Source organism: Stegodyphus dumicola, chromosome 8 (genome assembly GCF_044657685.1).
Source record: "Stegodyphus dumicola isolate Sdum_Otavi_A_Nest chromosome 8, ASM4465768v1".
Lineage (NCBI taxonomy): Eukaryota > Metazoa > Arthropoda > Arachnida > Araneae > Eresidae > Stegodyphus > Stegodyphus dumicola.
Genome location: NC_140775.1, coordinates 121,095,050 through 121,115,273, shown reverse-complemented (window position 1 = coordinate 121,115,273; position 20,224 = coordinate 121,095,050). Strand labels below are relative to the sequence as shown.

The 20,224-nt window shown below is 32.7% G+C and overlaps 1 protein-coding gene across 2 annotated transcripts in view; it reads right to left on the bottom strand.

The window, feature by feature from the left end:
• LOC118192948 (sodium/myo-inositol cotransporter 2-like) overlaps positions 1-18,627 on the bottom strand; it is a 117,496-nt gene extending 98,869 nt beyond the window's left edge. For both annotated transcript variants that reach the window (XM_085822331.1, XM_085822332.1), the window contains exon 1: positions 18,328-18,627. In XM_085822331.1, the coding sequence (XP_085678457.1) occupies positions 18,328-18,471 (144 nt within the window). In that variant the 5' untranslated portion in view covers positions 18,472-18,627. The remainder of the gene's footprint in view (positions 1-18,327) is intronic.
• Between the last annotated feature and the right edge of the window lie 1,597 nt (positions 18,628-20,224).

Below are 20,224 nucleotides of genomic sequence, written 5' to 3'. Positions count from 1 at the left end.
AAATGCCACTCAGAAAAAAATTCCTATTGAGGGTTAAGGACTGTTGTTATCATTTTTTTTTAATATTTATTTATACATTTATTTTAAATAACATTTATTTGACAAATAATCTTCATGTTTAAAATCTCGTATCTGATTCTGAGATTTTGCAAACCCATCCAAATTACATAATCAGTTACAACTGATGACCATCCAACTTCAGTGTTCTTTTTTGCTATTTATTTATGGTTATTTTTAACGTACTCGAGTCGCATTTTGCATATCAATTAGCTGATGAAATGCAGACGAACGCTCACGCCTGATGAGTCAGGATCAAGTTTATTAAATTAACTAATATTTTGGAAGTCAATGGTAAATAAAACTATCGTTTTGCAGCGGGTAGAATTTTAAAAGTACGTATTATCAGTTTCGCACAGCAGCATAAAAATGATCAGAGTGCTTTTCCTGTAAGTGGTGTACCTACTTAGTAAAATTAAAAAATTCACTTGCTCCTTGTTCATTCCGATATTTGCCCCTTTTTAAAACTCAGAAGAGTTATGTTTAATGAAAAATATAAGATTTTCCTCCGAAAGAAGCTGACGATTTTCTGAATTATTTTAATAATGTTGAGCCACTTCTTAAGCATAATTGAAGGTAGTAAAAATCAAAAACCATTTGAAATGGAACCTTCTCTCTCAGATGATTATAACATTGCACTGAAAAAAAGCCGTTAACATAGATCATTGCAAATAAATAAACAAGTCACGATAAAATATTAAACGAATATACGAGTTTTTATAAAACATACAATGAAGATGCTCATGTTTCATTCTCTTACATGAATAAGACCATTTCACAGATCCGAATAAAACCTTAATCGCCACCCTTAACCAGAAAAAATACCTTCTAGATCGTTTAAAATATGTTTCCAACATAAAAATTTTTAAATTCGAATCTAGGAAATTATGCGACGACAAATAACATTTCAATAATTTCGACTTCAAAAGTGTAAAGATTCTGATGGTGCTGATTGATTAAGCGAATGAAATTCCAGAAAACTTGTAAAAAATGGGCTAATATTAGTTTATTAGTAAATAAAATATTCTGTATATGTGGGAGAAAAGTTTCTGTACATGTGAGATAAATCTCGATGTCTGCATTTGCTGTGCATGTATTTTCATAGTTGTAATAATCTGTTAAGCGATATTTCACTGAAATTTATTTATAAAATTAATTCATAGATTATATAAAAAAAAACAAAGTAAAATACTTCTATCCAGCATTGACACACTTATAAATTTTAAATCTCAGAAAAGTCAACCTTTTTTGGGAAATCTCTTAACTGTGCATGACTTACAGTTATGACATATCTGCCTGCCTGACAGCCGAAAGAGTTACAAATATTGTGACATCACTGACTCTGGTCCTTTTCAAACATAGTCGTCGGGAGAGATTTCATTGAGTTTTATGCAAGCTATTTACTATTTTATTATCTGTAACTTCAATTCTCAAATTTAGCTTTCCTGCTACTTTCATTTATAAATAAATGAAAAGAATGTTCTTAAACATAAAACCAATCAAAATACTATTATTTTTATTCAATTTCAAACAAACTACTTTATTAGTCGCTTCAAACTGCGCATTTTAAGTTTGTTAAGAAAAAAACGTTTAGAGTATTTAAATCTTATTTTCTAGTCAGAGAGTTTTTCTTTTCAGTCCTTTGGGAACTGAATGCATGAAATCAGACAAACAACGTAAAAACTATATAAATAATTGCATATCAGAATTGAAAAAAATCACTATTTAATATCATCAAAATATATCATCACTCTGCTCACTTTTACAAATATCAGATTTTTATAAATGATGATTTTCAATTTAACATTAGGTTAATTTAAATATCAGATTAGATTCGTTTCAGAGATAATCTATGGCCATTCTTCATCGAAAAGAGAAAAAATAATTTTGGCACTGAAAAGAAATTGTATCTTCTCTCTCAGATGCATCAGTCCTTTGCGTAGAATAATAATAAATAATAACATTAAAAAATCATCGTTAATCAAGGAAATATTGGTTCATCTATTTTTCTACATCTTTTACTATCATTACATTGGTTCAACGAAGTTCTTGGAAAGAAAATACAACGGCCAACTCAGCCAAATTAACTGAACTCCTTTAAACGAATGGCTTTACAGATTTTTATGTTAAAGTTCTAATTGTTACATCCCAAGAGTCATTAAATAAAAGATACAGAATGGCATATTATAAATTCGATAGAATGATTACCTGCAGAACAGTGCTAAGGCATTATCATTTGAGAGGCGAAAAAAAGGGGGAATGTGCATTATGATATTTACAGGCATTAACCCAACTGTGGCTCGAGAGATTTTTGCGACCCTTTGCTCTATGGAATACGACCTGTTTGCAACAAACAGTAGTTTAATTTTTTAAATATAATTGCGTTTTGAAATTAAAATAATCCAATGACACGTTTCATTATTAATCAGTAATTTAACTACTTAAATTATGTGTTATGTATGTAATAATTTAATCGATTTCAAACTGTCTGCTGCAGGCTTATCATCGGAATAGCACAAAATATACAAATACGAGGTCATTTACTTTTAGAAGAAAATCGTTGTCCACATAGAGATCTTTTTAGTTTGGGGAAGAATTTGAAATCTGAGGATTTTACGATTGGCAAGGTAAAAAAAAAAAAAACTTCTTGTTCTTACTTGGTTAAGAGACATGTCTGATTTTCTAACGTGCAGGTATCCTTCAAAATTCATTCCGCCTCCCTAAGCAAATAAAATTATTTTTATGCAGTTTCTTTACTATTTTCGCCCACCTCGCAGTAATATACTGCAGTTAACACATTATTTCTCATAAACTCAATCTTCCGTAATAATTTCCTTGGTAATCCTAGGGAGAAATTATCATTTATTTAATCAATGATTGAGCATGCTAAAAATTTTAGGGCCTCGAAAAGAACCACTAGATTGGCAGCTATTTCAATTCACGTTTTGACAATTATCGAGTTCGTTATTCGAGATAAAAAATCTTTCAATTTCATCATCTAATCTTCCTTTCAATAATGTTGCATCAAATCAATGAGGGATCAACTAGATACCAGCTTCTCTCTTCTACAAAACTTCTGTCAAAATACGGCATACTGATGCCGGTGAAATTCGTTTTTATATTTTCTTGTATGTTGCTTGACGAACTTCTTTCTTTCTAAATCGTCATAAATATCGCACTAAGTTAAAGCTAGTAGGCTTTCTGCTGCACGGTACTTCTAAAATTTGTCACCCCTTAATTCTGCCGTTGCACCGGTTTACCCCTGCTCTGGTAACAACGTTACACTCTCTTAATGTATTGGTATTTTTGGTATTCCTGATCATGGATTATTATGTACGTTTGACACGTCGTTCACGGTAGCCCAACGGCAAGCTATGTACCGCAACGGAAAGTTATTCTATGATCCACTATCTGATCACTACTAATTTTAAGCAACGTAATTATGAAATTTTGTTGGAGTTTACGTTGCGTACGTACGAGAATGTAGAATTCCAGTTTTAAGTCTGATATCTCATTTTCTAAAATCATAATACCTTCATACGCCTATAGATCCCATTTCAAAAACCATTAGGCTTTGTAACTGTTAGGCTGAAGATTAAATAAAAAGATTTCAGCGTTGGAGCTATTTTACTTAGAGATTTAAGACGTAACGCTAAGTCATTTGACTGTCTTTGCGGGTCCAACAGTTAACAGTTTGAATGTAGTAGATGTGCACATTAGTGTGGCAAGAAGTCAGGAACTAGACTATCGTCTAGATAGACGTCTGTCGTATCACAAAGAGCCTCCATAAAATATATACAACTTATTTATTTGTATTTATATGTAACCATGTTAATCACATATAAAAAACGAAATTCTCATTAATTTACATCAAAGGTGTCTTTCAAAATTTTTCTAATTATTTTGGAAACAGTATAAATATAGATTTGGGTCTCTCGAGCTTCCATAAAATCTGCCATGCGGCTCCTGTGGTCATGAAGTTTGGCTACCCCCGTTATATTGCAGTTTAAACTGCATTATTAATTAATTTATTGCATGCCTCCACTCTCTTGAAGTATATATTTTATACATAGCATAGCCTAAAACAGTGACAAAAATTTTAACACTAGCTTTTGCAGTTTCTAACAGTAGTAGCCATAAACAATGACTAATATTTATTAAATAGAAGAACCAAAAGAAATCTGTTGATAGTTCACTCAAAATAACAAATTATATAAAACATTACGCATAATATCAAAAGGCACTCCATGTGCAGACACACATGAGCAGTCACTATCCGCTTGTCTTCTTGTCACCGACCGGAGGATACTGAGCTTGAACCAACTGTAAATGAGCAGCGCTTATAGCTACTGCAAGCTGATGATAACAAACAGGTGGTTGCTTCTGCTGATTGGAATCTGCCGAAGAAAACTAGAGGACCCCTTTTTTCGGTTTCCGTCATATCCACAGACAAAGTATACTTAATCAGGAAAAGTTGCTACAATCCATATAATTCGCATGTACGGGTGGGCGGTAAACAACCTCTGCTACACGACCACCTGCGGCAATAACACCAGTTTGATACAAATTCAACATTATGGGGGACCATTTTAAATAGCCTCATATCTTTTGCCTGTTCATTTGGACGGATGATACTAAAATATTTCATCGAGGAAGTTTTATCCGAATTATTAAATGACCAACAGGCCCAGCAGTTGCTGTGCCATGATATGAGATTCTAGCATGTTAAGGACTCAGCCTATTTCATCCATGAAGTTCGAGAGCATTTAAATGTTACATATGAACAACAGTAGAAGCGGGCATGGTGGTCTGATTTATTGGCCTATACGATCGCTGGATCTATGATATATGAATATTTTTTTCTGGAGTCACGTGTCTGGTTTATGATACACCCATGGGCAGTGAGGAATATATTGTCTCCCTCATCTGCTACTGCGGCCCTCCGAGAGATGCCCAAAACTTCGAAACTTCCTCGATTCCATGCAGCGCTTACGTCAGGCTTGTGCTGGAGCTGGGGTCTGAATATCTTGTGTGATTTCTCTTAATATCACGATTGTTATATTTTAATGAATAAAATAATGTTCTTGTGTATTCTTTTTTCATTTCTCATATTTTATGTACACTTGCACTTGACGACGGCGCTTTAGACTCTGCATTAATCCCGATGCCGTCTGAGTAATATACTGCTCCCTGAAATTTGCAGACGTAGTAAAGATTCATCCTATATATGCCTCAAATATCAATTTCTGTTTTGCTTATTCTACTTTCTAATATATCATGGCGAATAAAAAAATGTTTTTTAATTCCTTTTACTACAAATTTACTGGAACTTTGGAAAAGAAATGTTTTACATTTGCACATAAAAGAGCGGCCAATTAACGCATGACAACGTATAACTTCCAACATACGTAAAATGACAAGATACAATTTTTAGAAATCATCAAGAAAGGTATAAATTGCATAATTCATAAAGTAAGAAAAGAAAATTACACGTGTGGCACGTTTTTAATTTTTCGCTCTTTCATTTCTCACTACTCCGTACCCTAAAGAATTTATTAAAAATAGAGTTCTCATTATGACTCACGAAGAGTAGAAATGTAAATGCAGTGAAAAGATAACTACATACAAACCCGAATTAATACCAGGAAAATTTTAAATTAAAAAAAAAATCGATCGAAGTAATGAGTGGAACAGACCCTTCACTTGAGTCAGATAATAATGATAAGTTAAAGAAAATTACATTTCAGCTTCGCTTCCGAAATTATTGAATAATAAAAATAAATAAATAAATAAACAAACATTGCGTTTTCTATACGCGTTTGTTTTTTCCTTCAAGAATGATCTACTGTGGGGAATGGGTATGGACACATGCAAGATAGTTATTAAGAATTATTTTTTTTCCAATACCGTTTGCTTTCTATCATTTTTTTAATTATAAATTTATCACCAAAGTTTGCGGAACAAAAGCGGCTACGGAAAACGTTGTGAATGATATATCTGTGATTTAAGTTTAACCTAATTTCTCATTCTTCTCTTTTCCCCTAAGCAATATTAGATTTATTAAACCAAAGTAACTTTCTTTATTCGCTCGTGAAGTTCTTAATGTGAAAGTTATACTTCCCCTATTACTACCGTAAAAACAATGTGAAGGGTAACAGTAAAATGGATCCTACAACTGTCTGATCGGTAGTTCTCAGAAGCAATTATAGAAACCTGCTTTTTAGAAGGCATTTCACTCACGTGTTGCTAAAACGCTACTTCACGTGCAAAGACCACGTGAGTGCCGGGCGAAATGGCCTACACACGACCACAGGCTATCGAACTGAATACAATAAAAGCCAGTTTTTATTTCAGGCCAATGCTTCCTCTTTATCTTCTCTTGCTGCCCTCATCGTCGATTGCTATTTGTATTTCCTGTACCTCAACAGAACGAGGGAAGGGGCATGTGAATGTGACCTAGACATGGTAGACTAATTTTTCGAAACTCCCATGTTTCTTTTATGACTAAATATACACAGGCAATATTATCAACTTTTTGTACACTTATATCTTTCTGTTCGCATTTTAATTTTGACCTTGGCTCGCGAATGACAGAAAAACATGGGAATTTAAATCACAACATCTAATAAATACTTTTATAAAAATTTTAAGAACAAACTAATTAAATCTGACATGAATGGAAACCAATTTTTCGGCAAAGTAAGAATTTTTTATCAATTGAGTAAATTAAAGGAATTTATGGTTGAAAACGATGTAGTGTAATGGCTAAACAGTTCCCGGCTTCAATGTATTCAAAAGTCTTTGGGAGATCCTTCGCTTTCAAATTTATCTGCAAATATACAATTAATGTTCAAATATTATAAATAACGGAATTACGATATTCTTCAGTTAAAAGTTTTATTAATTTAAGAAAAGGTTCTTGAACTAACAGATTATGTTACGATCCTTAAAAAGATCGAATCACAGAATTAAATACTGCCATTACGTATTTGGCATAAATACCTGAATTCTGTCAGAAGCAGATAAATGCATCGGTGATTGGCTAAATTATTTCAGGGCAGTGCGTATTTTAAACGTAAGAAAGAAGCATAAAGAGCTTGTTACGAAACAAACTCATATTAGGAAAAGAAACACATAAATTTAATAGTTCAATACCTTAAAAGTATAATGCCATGATACATAGTAATTTACATTATATGCTTACACACTATAACTGGAAATAAATCATGAAGACAATATTTCGCGTTATCCGAACAAAAGCTGCAGAGTAAATGGACTGCCACGTGACTTATATCGATCATAACAAGCTGTTAAAATTTGGAGCTATTAGGAAACAGGAAAAGCAGAAGCTGCACCGCACGGATATAATGAAGTTATAGATCCAAAAGTAACCAACCAAACAAAGTTGTGTGGCAATTATGTTACGAAACCAACTGAAAATACAGTGGTTTAAAAAACTACTAAGTATTACTTTCACCTTAATACTAAAAAATTTTTGACTAATTCAAGATTTTAATTCTGACTAAAGTAAAGTATTTATTATAATGACATAATTGACACACAAATGGTGAATTATTACGTACAGAGCGTAGAAAGACAAAAGCGCACAATATAATACACCGCAGTGTGTCTTCATGGCAGAATGAATACACTGATTAACAATTCTAGAAATACATATATTTTGAGATATACGGATGTTATGTTCTCGGAACACATGTAAGAGTAACTATAAGCTGCTGTACTTGACCTTAATACAGAAACATTAGTAGGTAACTCGAAAAATAAATTAAAATGCAAATTTTTATGTAATCCGTATTTTAGCAAAGGCGCAGAAATTATCTATAGGTAATTCAGATTAATTAATCTTACAATTACTCAATAAAGTTTTCAACAGAATTCATCTAGTATTAAATTGTTCTCTGCGAAAAATAGAATATATATATATATATATATCTTTCCAAAAATATTCGATACTAATACTTACTAACAAATTGCAATTTTTACGCAATAGTTTGACAAACAAATATAAGAACAAATATAAGAAAGTATTACAGTTATTTAATTGTGATTGATAATTGGAAATTAATCACAGTACAGCTTTTTGGGCATTTTATTCCGAAAGGACTATGACAGAGAAGTCGAGGGTCACTTGCCTATCGAAAAGATTGCCTTTATGGAAATCTTTTTAAGAGGAACAGGGCTGGTGTTTATGTTACACATGGAATTAACTATGAAAACTCCCACGCAGCCAGCCCACCAGCAACCGAGCGATGATGTCGCTGAACGCTGGTATAGTTGGATGAGGATTCGATTCCAGACGAATAGGCTGGCTGTATAGCGTTTTCGTGGTTTTCCCCATATTTAACGTGGATACCAGTCAGTTTCCGTTAGAAAGCCCTCCACTATGCCAACATTCTTCCTAGTCAAATACCTCCCCCCAATACCGAATTAGCGTATTGTTCAATTTTGAAAGTATTAAGACCTCTAAAAGTGAGCACAGATAAATGCTTAACATTTTGAAGGTGGAAATGATTAGGATTACTTTGATTATGGTAAAGAACGTGAGGGCTATCTTCCAAAAGAAAGGGATGCCTTCAAGGAGAATTTTTTATAGAAAACTGATTTGTATTCACGTTATACATAGAAAAAATCACGAAAACGCCTATGAACGTATATTTCTAAATCTAAGTGTTTAACACTAATACTATCAAGTGTTTAACACTAATACTATCGTTCTCTTTTGGTTTTGTTTTTCTAAGATAGTGTTTTATATTTCTTTGTTCTGCACTCAAGGCCGGGATCACCCCTCCATAAGAAATTGCTAACAATCTTCAAAAAGTTTAATCACTTTGATTTTTAAATATGATATCTAGCTTCATATCGCATTTTTATGGGATTTTTTTATTTTTTGCTGCGAAGCCAACCGTATTTAAAAGCCAAAGAGCCGTAGTTTGGCTATGTCTGATACATATCATCGATTTTGAGAAACAAACATGAAAAGTTTGGACGAATAGTAATTTCTTGCTTCAGTCTTTCGTTCAGTTACAAACACTATTATTTCACTGGGCGTACAAAATAGACATGTAACCGGAAGATAGCAAGAAAATATTTCCTACATTTATATATCGGAAATATGGCCGCCCAGACGGTATAGTGGTTAGGGGGAGACTGCTGCGACACGAAGAGCCCGGGTTCGAATCTCGGAGAAGCATGCCAGTAATTGCCCGTCCCTTCACAGGAGGCAACGGTGGCATAATAAAGTGGATATCACTTCCAGCTAACTTAGCAGTGGCCAAGATACAGTCGGTTAAGTGGCCGCCAATGGATAAATAAAGTACTGGAAATACGCTGTTAGGTAAATACAAGACGTTCAATTTCTGCGGGGGCTATCAATAAAAATTGAAGAAAAACTATTTATACACGTAATTTTGATTAATAAAAGTATTTTCCGATTTAGAAGTAGTTTACAAGGGGTTTTCTATATCTTAGCAGCTCTAAAAAACAGTTGTATAAAAATTAATCTCTTGTTTCTTACAGCAGTTTAGTGAAACCTGTGTTCACAAGGACCGTAAGCTATCGTATGCCTACTGTATTGAATATTTACTATTTAACTGTATTATATTTTATTAATTAATAATTTATTAAATTTTATATATTTTTAGAAATTTCATTGGTAATTTTCCGTTTGGCCTATTTTTCATTTCGCCGGCACAAGCGATAAAATCACCGAAAATGGTTACAACAGATGCCAAACCGAATATCTTCGCTGATAACCTTTCACGTCACATTTTCAAAACAAGTCGCTGCTATTTATCAGATTGATCGTTTCTTTCAATATTGGCATACAGGTACACAGAATTTTTAAAATTATATTATTGAAATAATTCTTGCATTTAAACTCGCATTCCATACTAAGATTTAACTTGAAATTAATGTAGATAATTACTGAGACAATCAGATTTTTGTAGCGTAGTTTACGTGAGATGAGATTATTTGGGATCATGTGATATGAACCCGCGAATCAAGATGTTGTACCATGAAAGCATAGTCAATTCTTAAATTAACGTCTTCTTACAAATATGTCAAAAATGGATGGAAAAACCAATGAAATTTTGCGCAGGACAGAGGAAGAATCTGTCATTCTTTCAAGCGAAAGGCGTTTTGCCTAACATTGCCATTTGTGATAATAATCATAAAATGAAATTATATTTCGAAGACGAAATTGAATGGCCCTGCAACCTTTCAACTTAGCGCAGTAAAAGAAGTATACGGAAACGCACATGGTGTCAATCATCGAGATTGAGTTTCTTGAAGTGTGTAAGATTTATTTATTGTTGGAGTGAAGAATTAACTTAAGTGATGTGAAAAGCAGTTGGAAATCAGTCACGGAATAGTTGTGGATTGGAATAACTACATCCGAGAGATTTGTGTGGATTCTTTACTTAAACGTCAAGAACGCAAAATAGGAGGACCTGGTGTGATCGTTGAAGTGGATGTAAGTATGTTCACGAAGCGCAAAAACAACGCGGGGCAGATTCTACCACAACAGCGGATCTTTGGTTTAGTTTGTCGTTAAACAAACGACTGTTTCCTTGTGAAGGTGCCAAAACATGACTATTGCATTAGAAGCAATAAAGGAAAATATCGAAAAAGGACCTGCGATATATTCAGATTCATGGAAATCATATTGCACTGAAAACCTGGAAGAGGAAAGTTTCGAACATTTCAAAGTGAACCATATTGCACTGTATATACAATTTTGTAGATACGGAAACTAAAACGCACATACAAAAAATAAAAAGACTATGGGGTAGCGCCAAATGGCGGAATAAGAAACACAGAGGAACAGTACGTCACTATCTGGAAAGTTACCTCGCCAAATTTATGTGGCGAAAGGACACAAAAGACCCATTTGAAAAAAGTTTAAACGATATTAAAATATTTATGCCTCCAAAATAAGAAAAATTCTTAGAACTAACATTTGTTAACAATTTTTATGTGTATGCTGTGAGTTGTCGCCAATAAAGTCTGCTTGGCGAGATTTGCGCCGGCGAAATGGAAAAGTACCATTTCATTTTACAAGGAAATTAGAAAATATATATGTGTTTACTACTAATATAATGCTAAGAGTTTTGAAACATATATTGTGTAACGGATTAAAAAAGTTATATCTTTTTATTAAAACAGGCTACGCTACAAATGTAAGTGGCAACATTTTAGATAGGAGAATGACCTCTTTCTTGAAAACTGCAACAGCTAAAGCAAAAGCAGCTCATATCATCTTCTGAAACTCAAATAGTTCAAGGCGAAATTTACAGTTTGAAAAATCCGAGCTTATAATTTTCATTTTCATACAAACATATTGCTATACATTGATCCATTCAAATTATTTTAGCTGCATAAAAAATACAGTATTAAAACTATAGCGGGTCACATTTTCTTGGTGATCATGTTTTGGCGACAAAATACATCCAGTAAACATTCTGGTAACCCTATAAAACTCTTGGGTTAGATTATCCGGATTATGGCAAAGCAAGCGACGGCCTCACACAACGCGAATTTATGGAGCTCATTTTAAGAGAAAATGTTGCACATGATGAAAATCACGAAAACTCCCGCGCAATGAGCTTGTTCGCCGAGATATGAACACATATTGAACTACTAGCGTTCAGCCCTCCTATCGTTCCGCCAGTGGTGGACACCATATTCTTGAACCACGTCTATGAGCATCTGGTTCTGCTGGTGGACAATTTTTTAAGCTTTACTTGCTTTACGTTTTTAAGTAAAATATTTAGCTACTTACTAAAGTGAAGGAAATAGAGCGAGTTAAATTCATGTGTTGAAAGTTGAGGGGAAAAAAGGCAAATCAGAGTTTCCAGGGACATACTTTTTACACGAAAAAAAAAAAAAAAAAAAAAAGAGCTAAGAAATAGTTAAGGGTTACCAAAATTTCACTGAAGACGTTTTGGCGCGAAAATTGAGAAAAGAAAAGAAAATGTCGCCAAGAAAATGTAACGCAGTGCAACAGCTAAGTACCAGAAAATGCAACAGGCACCGTTCTTTCGAACGCTACTTACGTATTATCCTAGCAACCGGGAAACTTGCCAAGCAGCGCGATTTAGCGCCAACTATGGATAAGCGTGATGTCACAACACACTTGTCAGCGTATTCGTCTGATCTAAACTCAAATGATTTTCCATAAGCTACCTTTTCGGTTATTACCAGTGATTAACTAGTATAACATCATTTTAATTAAAATAAATCTAGCTAATTATGAATATGGAACAATAACTGTTAACGGTTGATCTTTACAATATGGTAACTGGTAGTTTGGCGACATTTTGGAGGCGATAAAGGTTACTACCTGGGACTTTGGTAATAATGTGAGCAGTACTCAGTTCCGATTACGCATTATTTTGTGTGGGGGAAATGAGAGATCATGGGATATGTAATGTGATATTAATGGACGAATTACGGTTCTTTAATCGGAAAAGGGGGGAATTTGGACAAGTATCTGTGGATGTATATTATTTTGTATTAAGCTTCATTGTGTGTTGTGTGAAGTAGGGTTGAATAATTTTGGGATTGTATGGCGCTGTCTAAAGTGAATTGTAGATGTGATAAAGAGAATTTTTCTTTTATCAAATTCTATCAAATTCGGAAAAAAAATCGTTCCGTAATTTTATTGAATCCATAATAAAAGTGTATCCACCATGTAAGGAAGATTCGGAAGAAGATTAGGTTAGTTAGACTTTGTTAAGAATGTGAGTAGTATTCAGTTCTGATTACGCATTATTTTGTGTGAGGGAAATGAGAGATCATGGGATATGTCATGTAATATTAATGGACGAATTACTGTTCTTTAATCGGGAAAAAATCTGGCAATTTTGTATTTGGCTTTATTCTGTGTTGTGTGAAATAAGGTTTGTGAATTTTTGGATCCCATGGCCGTAACTAAAGTGAATTCGAAATGGGTATTTAGTGGTATTGAAAAGGATAGTAATAAATGTTTTTTAAGGTTGTGCGAGAGAGAAATAAAGATGTTTTATTATGTTATTTATTTTACCTGGTATCTTGCTTTGAAAGATAAGTATGATTTTAAAGATTCTGAAACAGAAGGAAGAAAAGCGTATCCGCCACGTAATCAAGATTCTGAAGAAGATTAGGTAAGTTAGTATTTTTAATTATTTGAGGATATTATTTTTATGCATTGTTGTAAATGTAAGGTGGAAAGGAATTTGGTATTATTGGGAAAATTGTTATTAGCAATGATTTAGTTTAAAGTAATTAGGATTGTAAGGTAATTTTTATTAATTTAATGTATGTGCTCATTTATATTTTAAGTAGTGTTTTTGAATTTAATTATATTTTAATGAAATGATAGTTATTTTGTGAATTTTATGTTTGTAGGAATTTGGTATACGTTTAAGTTGAAATAAATGTGCATGGAAATAATTTAAATATTTGATATTAAGTATTTGTAATGCTTGCGGTATGAATTCGTTGGTGACGTGTATAATGTAATAGATGATTTAGAGGTAAAAGCTTTTGGATATTCTATTTATTTTATATGTGGAAATGTTGATATTTGTAAAGGGTAAATACTTTTTCGCGATTATGTAATTTCATATATGTTCTTTTACCGGGTTTAAAGATTGAGAAAATTGTCATGTATTTTCGTGAAATTTTTTTAATTTATGAGAAAAAAGCAGTGTACATGGATATAGTGAAGAGTGTGCGCAATGCCATTTTTGTGAAATTCTGGGATGTTTTTTTAAGTAAAAATAAGTCGACGTGTACATGGTTTAGTGATATTTTAAAGAAATGATAGTTATTTTGTGAATTTTATGCTTGTAGGAATTTGGTATACGTTTAAGTTGAAATAAACGTGCATGGAAATAATTTAAATATTTGATACTAAGTATTCGTAATGCTTGCGGTATGAATTCGTTGGTGACGTGTATAATGTAATAGATGATTTAGAGGTAAAAGTTTTTGGATATTTTATTTATTTTATATGTGGAAATGTTCATATTTGTAAAGGGTAAATACTTTTTCGCGATCAGGTAATTTCATATATGTTCTTTTTACCGGGTTTAAAGATTGAGAAAATTGTCATGTATTTTCGTGAAATTTTTTTAATTTATGAGAAAAAAGCAGTGTACATGGATATAGTGAAGAGTGTGCGCAATGCCATTTTTGTGCAATTCTGGGATGTTTTTTTAAGTAAAAATAAGTCGGCGTGTACATGGTTTATGTGTATGTGTTATTTTGAAAAATGCGTAAGGAGGATGGTATTGTGCAGTTTTTCCTAATTTTGCAGTGAATATTTGTCATGATTAAGGAGTTTTGTTTGATAAAATTTCTAGCATAAGTGTAATTCGGCTAGTAGATTGTTGGAAGAAGTGTTCAGGAGATAAAAAGAAAAGAAACATGTCTTTACTTCGTGAAGACAAAATGGCGGCGGGGAAAAAAAAATAGAGGGTTGCTGTAGGAGAGTTAGTCGCCAAATTTTCGCCAATAAATCGCCAAGTTACCATAATGTAAAGATCAACCCTGTTAACTACTGGTAAAGACCAGGTGTCCCCATTAATCTTCAACTAAACCGAACGAAATATAAATTGACTATTATAAGAAGAAACATATTCTTTTTTCCCTTGCATTTTTGAGGAAAATGATTAAAATTTGGGACCCCTTTTCTACACAGTGGATATTTTCAAAATTATGGGATCCTACCTTCAAAAATGTGTGCATTAATGAAAACGATGCGGTCATCTGAATATGGTTTTTGGTTTGATTTATTTAATTACGGCAAAGCACACTAGTGCTATCTGCCTAAGGGAAGGGATGCCTTCGTGGAGGAGTACTGAAACTGGCTCGTATACACGATGGGAAAAACCACGAAAACGCCCATGCAGCCAGCCCGTTCGCGGGATTCGAACCTCGAACTACCACTGTTCAGCGACTTTACCGCTCAGCCGCCTGGTGGGCGCTCATCTGAATATGTAAGGCATGACAGTAACAGACTGAAACAATTACTTGCGGGAAGTTTATACTCATAGAATTCTGAGTTTCCAGTAAAATTGGGAGGCAACAACAAAATAGTAAAAAAAAAAAAAAAAAAAAAAAAAAAAAACGAAATCCTTTTTACGGAGCCCAAAAAGCGAACCCTCATTCTTTGTTAAATAAAGATGCGTCACTTCCTTCATAATACCACAGGAACGACGGGCGCAAGTTTGACGGAATTTCCACAAACTTTCATATTTGAGGTAGCCGATTTTCATGGTTGACACGATAATATGCAAGTACACTTCGAACTAAGGAGCCCGATTCGGATAACTCATGTAAAATACTATCTGTAATTAAAGACAGGAATAAATAAGTATAATGTTGTTAAATACACATACATTTGTTTACATGTTATATAAAACTTTTTATATAAACTGCTACATAAAACGGTATTCAGGTTTCACGCAACTGAGGTTAACAACCCACTCATCCACGGCTTATAGCGAGTGCCGAAGCTCTCTGGAAGTCAGTTAAAAAATGAAAGTAAAAATAAATAATGCTAAAAAATAATGAATAATTAAAGTTAAATAAAGTGTACACAGAAAATATCTGATGTGGGCACCCCATGACTTCCTAATACGGCCTATTAAATTATACACATTTTTTGCTGCACTTTAAACTCATTTTCTTGGATTTCATTAGAGGTATGTTTTTCATTCAATCAATTCAATTCTCACTTCGCAGTAAGGCAAAAATACATACAAACTCAAAAGAAGTTCGTTAAAAATTGCAAAATACAGAAAAATCTAAGCCACTAGGTACAAATAAAAAAATTTTTACATCTGAAATTAGAGTTTATACCCCAAAACAAGCAACTGGGCCAGCGGATAGGAAGACAGATTTTTCGGTGCGCAAAATAAAAGTTTACTTTTGGTCCTAACTCGGCAAAAAGACACTGAAGTTAGTGCACAAACTGACTTAATTCACTATTCTATTAAAAATGTTAAAGGTAAACAAACGAATGACGGCCATGTTACGGTTAGTACCACTTAAAAACTTTTAAATTATTGTTAATTCTAGAACTATTGCATATAGATGTCACAACAAAAATTTCTTCTGAATCCATTTTAAATACATTCTGGGTAAAAAAAAAAGAGAGTCCTATTTCTTCATTCCGTCCGTAAGTACATATATCAAGTAAAAAATGAATCAAATAGATTCGAGAGTGGTAGAAATGGATTATTTTCGCTAAAATATGATACCCCAAATTTTTGAAGACTTGCACTTCCTTTACTTCGTACAAGGAAGTAAAAATTAATAAATTATATTAAAGAAAATAATTAATAAATAATAATACTGAATAATAAGCAGAAATATCAGAAGTCGTCATACCTGGAGCACCGACTTGAATTATCATTTCAGTCAAACACGTACATGTGTAGCACCCGGGCTCCGACTCAAACCCTGCACACATTCATTTTATTAAAAGAATTTATGCACTTTCCATCGAGTAGGAATAAAAAGTTCAAATACACATCATCATTTCGCGGCCAATGTTACCCATCTCTTTTCATTAACTATGCTACCGGCACGCTGTTGTTTCCCATGTTTCATTAAACTGTCATGCAATTCTTCCTCCCCCTCCAATGTACTGCTTTATTACAAATATACATAAAAATATATAAGCATTAAATTTTTGTTTGGGATAAATAACAAAATATAAATAAATATGTAATAATTATTAATCAAAATGCTTAGCTTACAATCATAACAGAAATATCCTTCGTGGATTTTTTTTAACAAACTGAAACAATTCTAAGCAATGGTAAAGTCATTCAACGAAATGCTGTATTGTGCATTTTCGGGAAATATGGCGACTGAAAACGAACGAAGTTCAGATTTTTATCCCATATACCCGTCGCTCTCTATATCGTTTTCTTGGTCTTTCTGTTAAGTCTATACCGTTAACCGGAAGAAAAACAAGGTTGCTCCTTCTAAATGTTCTGAATTTAAGTGCTAAAAAGCAGCGAAGAAAAGTGGCAATTCCTTTTCAAGCTGATTCATGCACGGAGGATGTTTCCGAAAAATATGCAATTCAAAGGCAACATTCACAACAGCATGTTTCAAAATAATCATGGAAATTCATAGTAAGACAAACCACAGTTACGCATACGTACTCCATGCAAACTCATTTCTTGAAAATGATCCATGAAAGCGTAAAGAAAAATGTCAGTTCTCCCCTTGATTACTGATGTTTATTATTTGATCATACATTCGAAACTCTGAATACGAAAATTAGCAAAAAGGTTTAATGAAATAAATCCATTTCAAGACCACACAAACCCTTGTTTATTAACTGCGCATTTAAAATTAATCACCTTCCTCCCCCACACGCGTAAGCTAACTTCGAAAAATTTTTCAAGACACAGAAATTTTTTCCAGTCATCTTCTCCACACATACAAAAGCAACTGATTTTTTATTAATGAATTGAAGTGAGTGTTTGACAAATAAGTTTTCAACTGCGCGTACATATCCTTTACTCTTCGAACCGATCATCTTCCTCCTACCTCCAACTCCTACGGGACGGTAAATGCATTGCATGACACCATAAAAGAAGAAGGTAACAATATTTCGAATTTTTTAAATCCATAATTCAGCTTGAAAAAGCAATTTTTGGCATTTATTTATAATTTATCGTACTTAATAAGAGCTGACACTTTTTACAAAAGAATTTCGATTAAATTTTAGTGTAATAGTATAATTTTAAGAGTGATTTAAACTGTCTTATAAAAATTGGTAAAAATAATATTTTTCTTCGGTAATCAATGATTCGCGCATTTCAGTTTCCTGAGGGGGTGGAATATTGCTGATCATTAAAACGTCGATTTTAGAAATAAAAGAAAACTCTTTTATATTACTAAATGAGTTATTAAAAATAGAAACATTAAAATGATGCTTTAAATAATATTTCTGAAGTATAACTTTGAAAAACAGTATCAAAACATTTGATCCTTTTTTCAAGTTCAGTCAGAAAGTTGAATTTTCATGCCTTTATCTCTAGCGTCATAGATGCAAAAATTCTGTGTTACCAAAATAACTGTAATCGCTAAGTTATGTTAACTTGGATCACCGGAACTTTTTCTCTTTTAAACTATTTCCCGTGAATCTACCGGAAAAAAAATAGAAACGATCATATGCAATTTCAGTATAATACCAGATGATTTTGATTTAAAAAAAAAAAAAAAAAAGTATATACTTACATAAAATCCTGTAGCTAGGACCAGGATAAAATAGCAAATAACTACGGCAATATCATACGAATTGAATTTGTCCGGTAAAACGATTGCATCTGACGCAGAATCATTCACAAAAGAAGTAATCACTCTTTCAGTAGACTCCATCATGTTCAGAATTCGGGAGAATTTCGTTTCTGATGACTAAAAATCTTTAATTAATTTTCGAAAAGTAATTGCTGTTGCTTCGGTAGAATTTTGACAGGTGTACAATAACAAGGAGTACCGATCGAACAGTGGTTGGGTTCACCGATAGAAGATGAGAGGGTTCTGGAAATGGCTCGCACGTGTGGAGTGCTATCCAATGCGCGCGCATTTTGGAGCCCTGACGTCACGAGCGGGGAAGGTCCCCTATTTCGGGTTTGCTTACATTTTCGAGATGATAACGACGCTTACTTATTTTGCATTTTTATATTTTGGCAACAGCTAAATATGAAATAGAATTACAATATAAATTTGATACAGCTTAAATGTTTCTTCTAAACGTAAGTTGGTCTACACTGCTCTAATAAACGAGAATTAATTTCCAATCTATATTATTTTTGAATTTATTAAATTTATTGTTTTTGAACAATTTTTTTTAACCTAGCTTAAGAAAATCTTCGAAAAATTCTTATGAAATAAAATATATAAATACTATTTTAATTAATTATTTTTTATGATTGCATTAATTTACTTTCGCATAAGAGACTGAATTATTCATTAGCCCAACAGCCAGCTTAGCAATTTTAATTTAATAAATTAGTAGCCTAAGGTATTCTCACGTGCTTATCGTGGCAATTTTTCCATGACATAAATAAAGAAACGTATTTTGCAAGTTCAGTTTTCTATTACACAATGCTTGTTTTCACTCAACTTTTGACCTATAATTTGAATTCACTTAGACTGCTCTAGAACTGAGAAACAATGATTTTAAATGTGTTATTAATTTGCTTCAAATCTTCTAATAGAAATATTCTTTTTAAAAGGTGTCAAATTGCAAAGAAATAAACCTCTTAATTTAATCTAAGGTAAGAAAGAACTCCACTTTGATTACATTATTGCGATTAGCTATTTATCAATAACAATTAGGCAGGTATTTTTTTCGCGAAAACTTTTAAGGGCTTCATTTGATAGTTTAGTTGTATTAATATATAAATATATATAATTTATTCAATATTATACTGTATTTTAGTATTTTCAAAACATAAGAAAGCACACATTGTTCCATATCTGAAATTCATCTTTAGGTGAAGAAGTGTTTTTATCAGCAAAATACTATAATTACATTGTTTAGTTTCATTCCATGCAATTACCTTTCGAATCAGAGAAACATAATTAACAGAGAAAGTATTCACTCTTTTATTTCAGTAATATGCATCAAGTTTAGCAAGATTATTTAAACTTAAGCAGAGGACATGAAAACTATCTGGGAGTGACTATTTTCAGATGAAAAACTAAATGGCTCACATCTCAGTGTAACAGGAAAAACATATATACTCATAGCACGTTTTTGCTAAAAACAAAATCTTCTACGAAATTATAAATATTTATAGATAGCAAACCGAACTGCGAAACCGCGATTTTTTTTATTTATCGAATATATATTATATATATATATATATATATATATATATATATATATATATATATATATAGTGTGGTGTAGTGTTAATGCTTCAACGGTGTGATGTTGAACTCCAATGAAAATGCTAATGACGGAACACCACATGAAAATTTTATTGAACGCCCAAAAAAAAAAAAAAAAAAAAAAAAAAAAAAATGGCTACATACTATTCAGAAGAGAAAAACCTAAATCTTTTCCTTAAAATCAAATTCTATACATTTTACGTGCGAGAGCAATTCGTGGCTCTCGAGCTTGCGT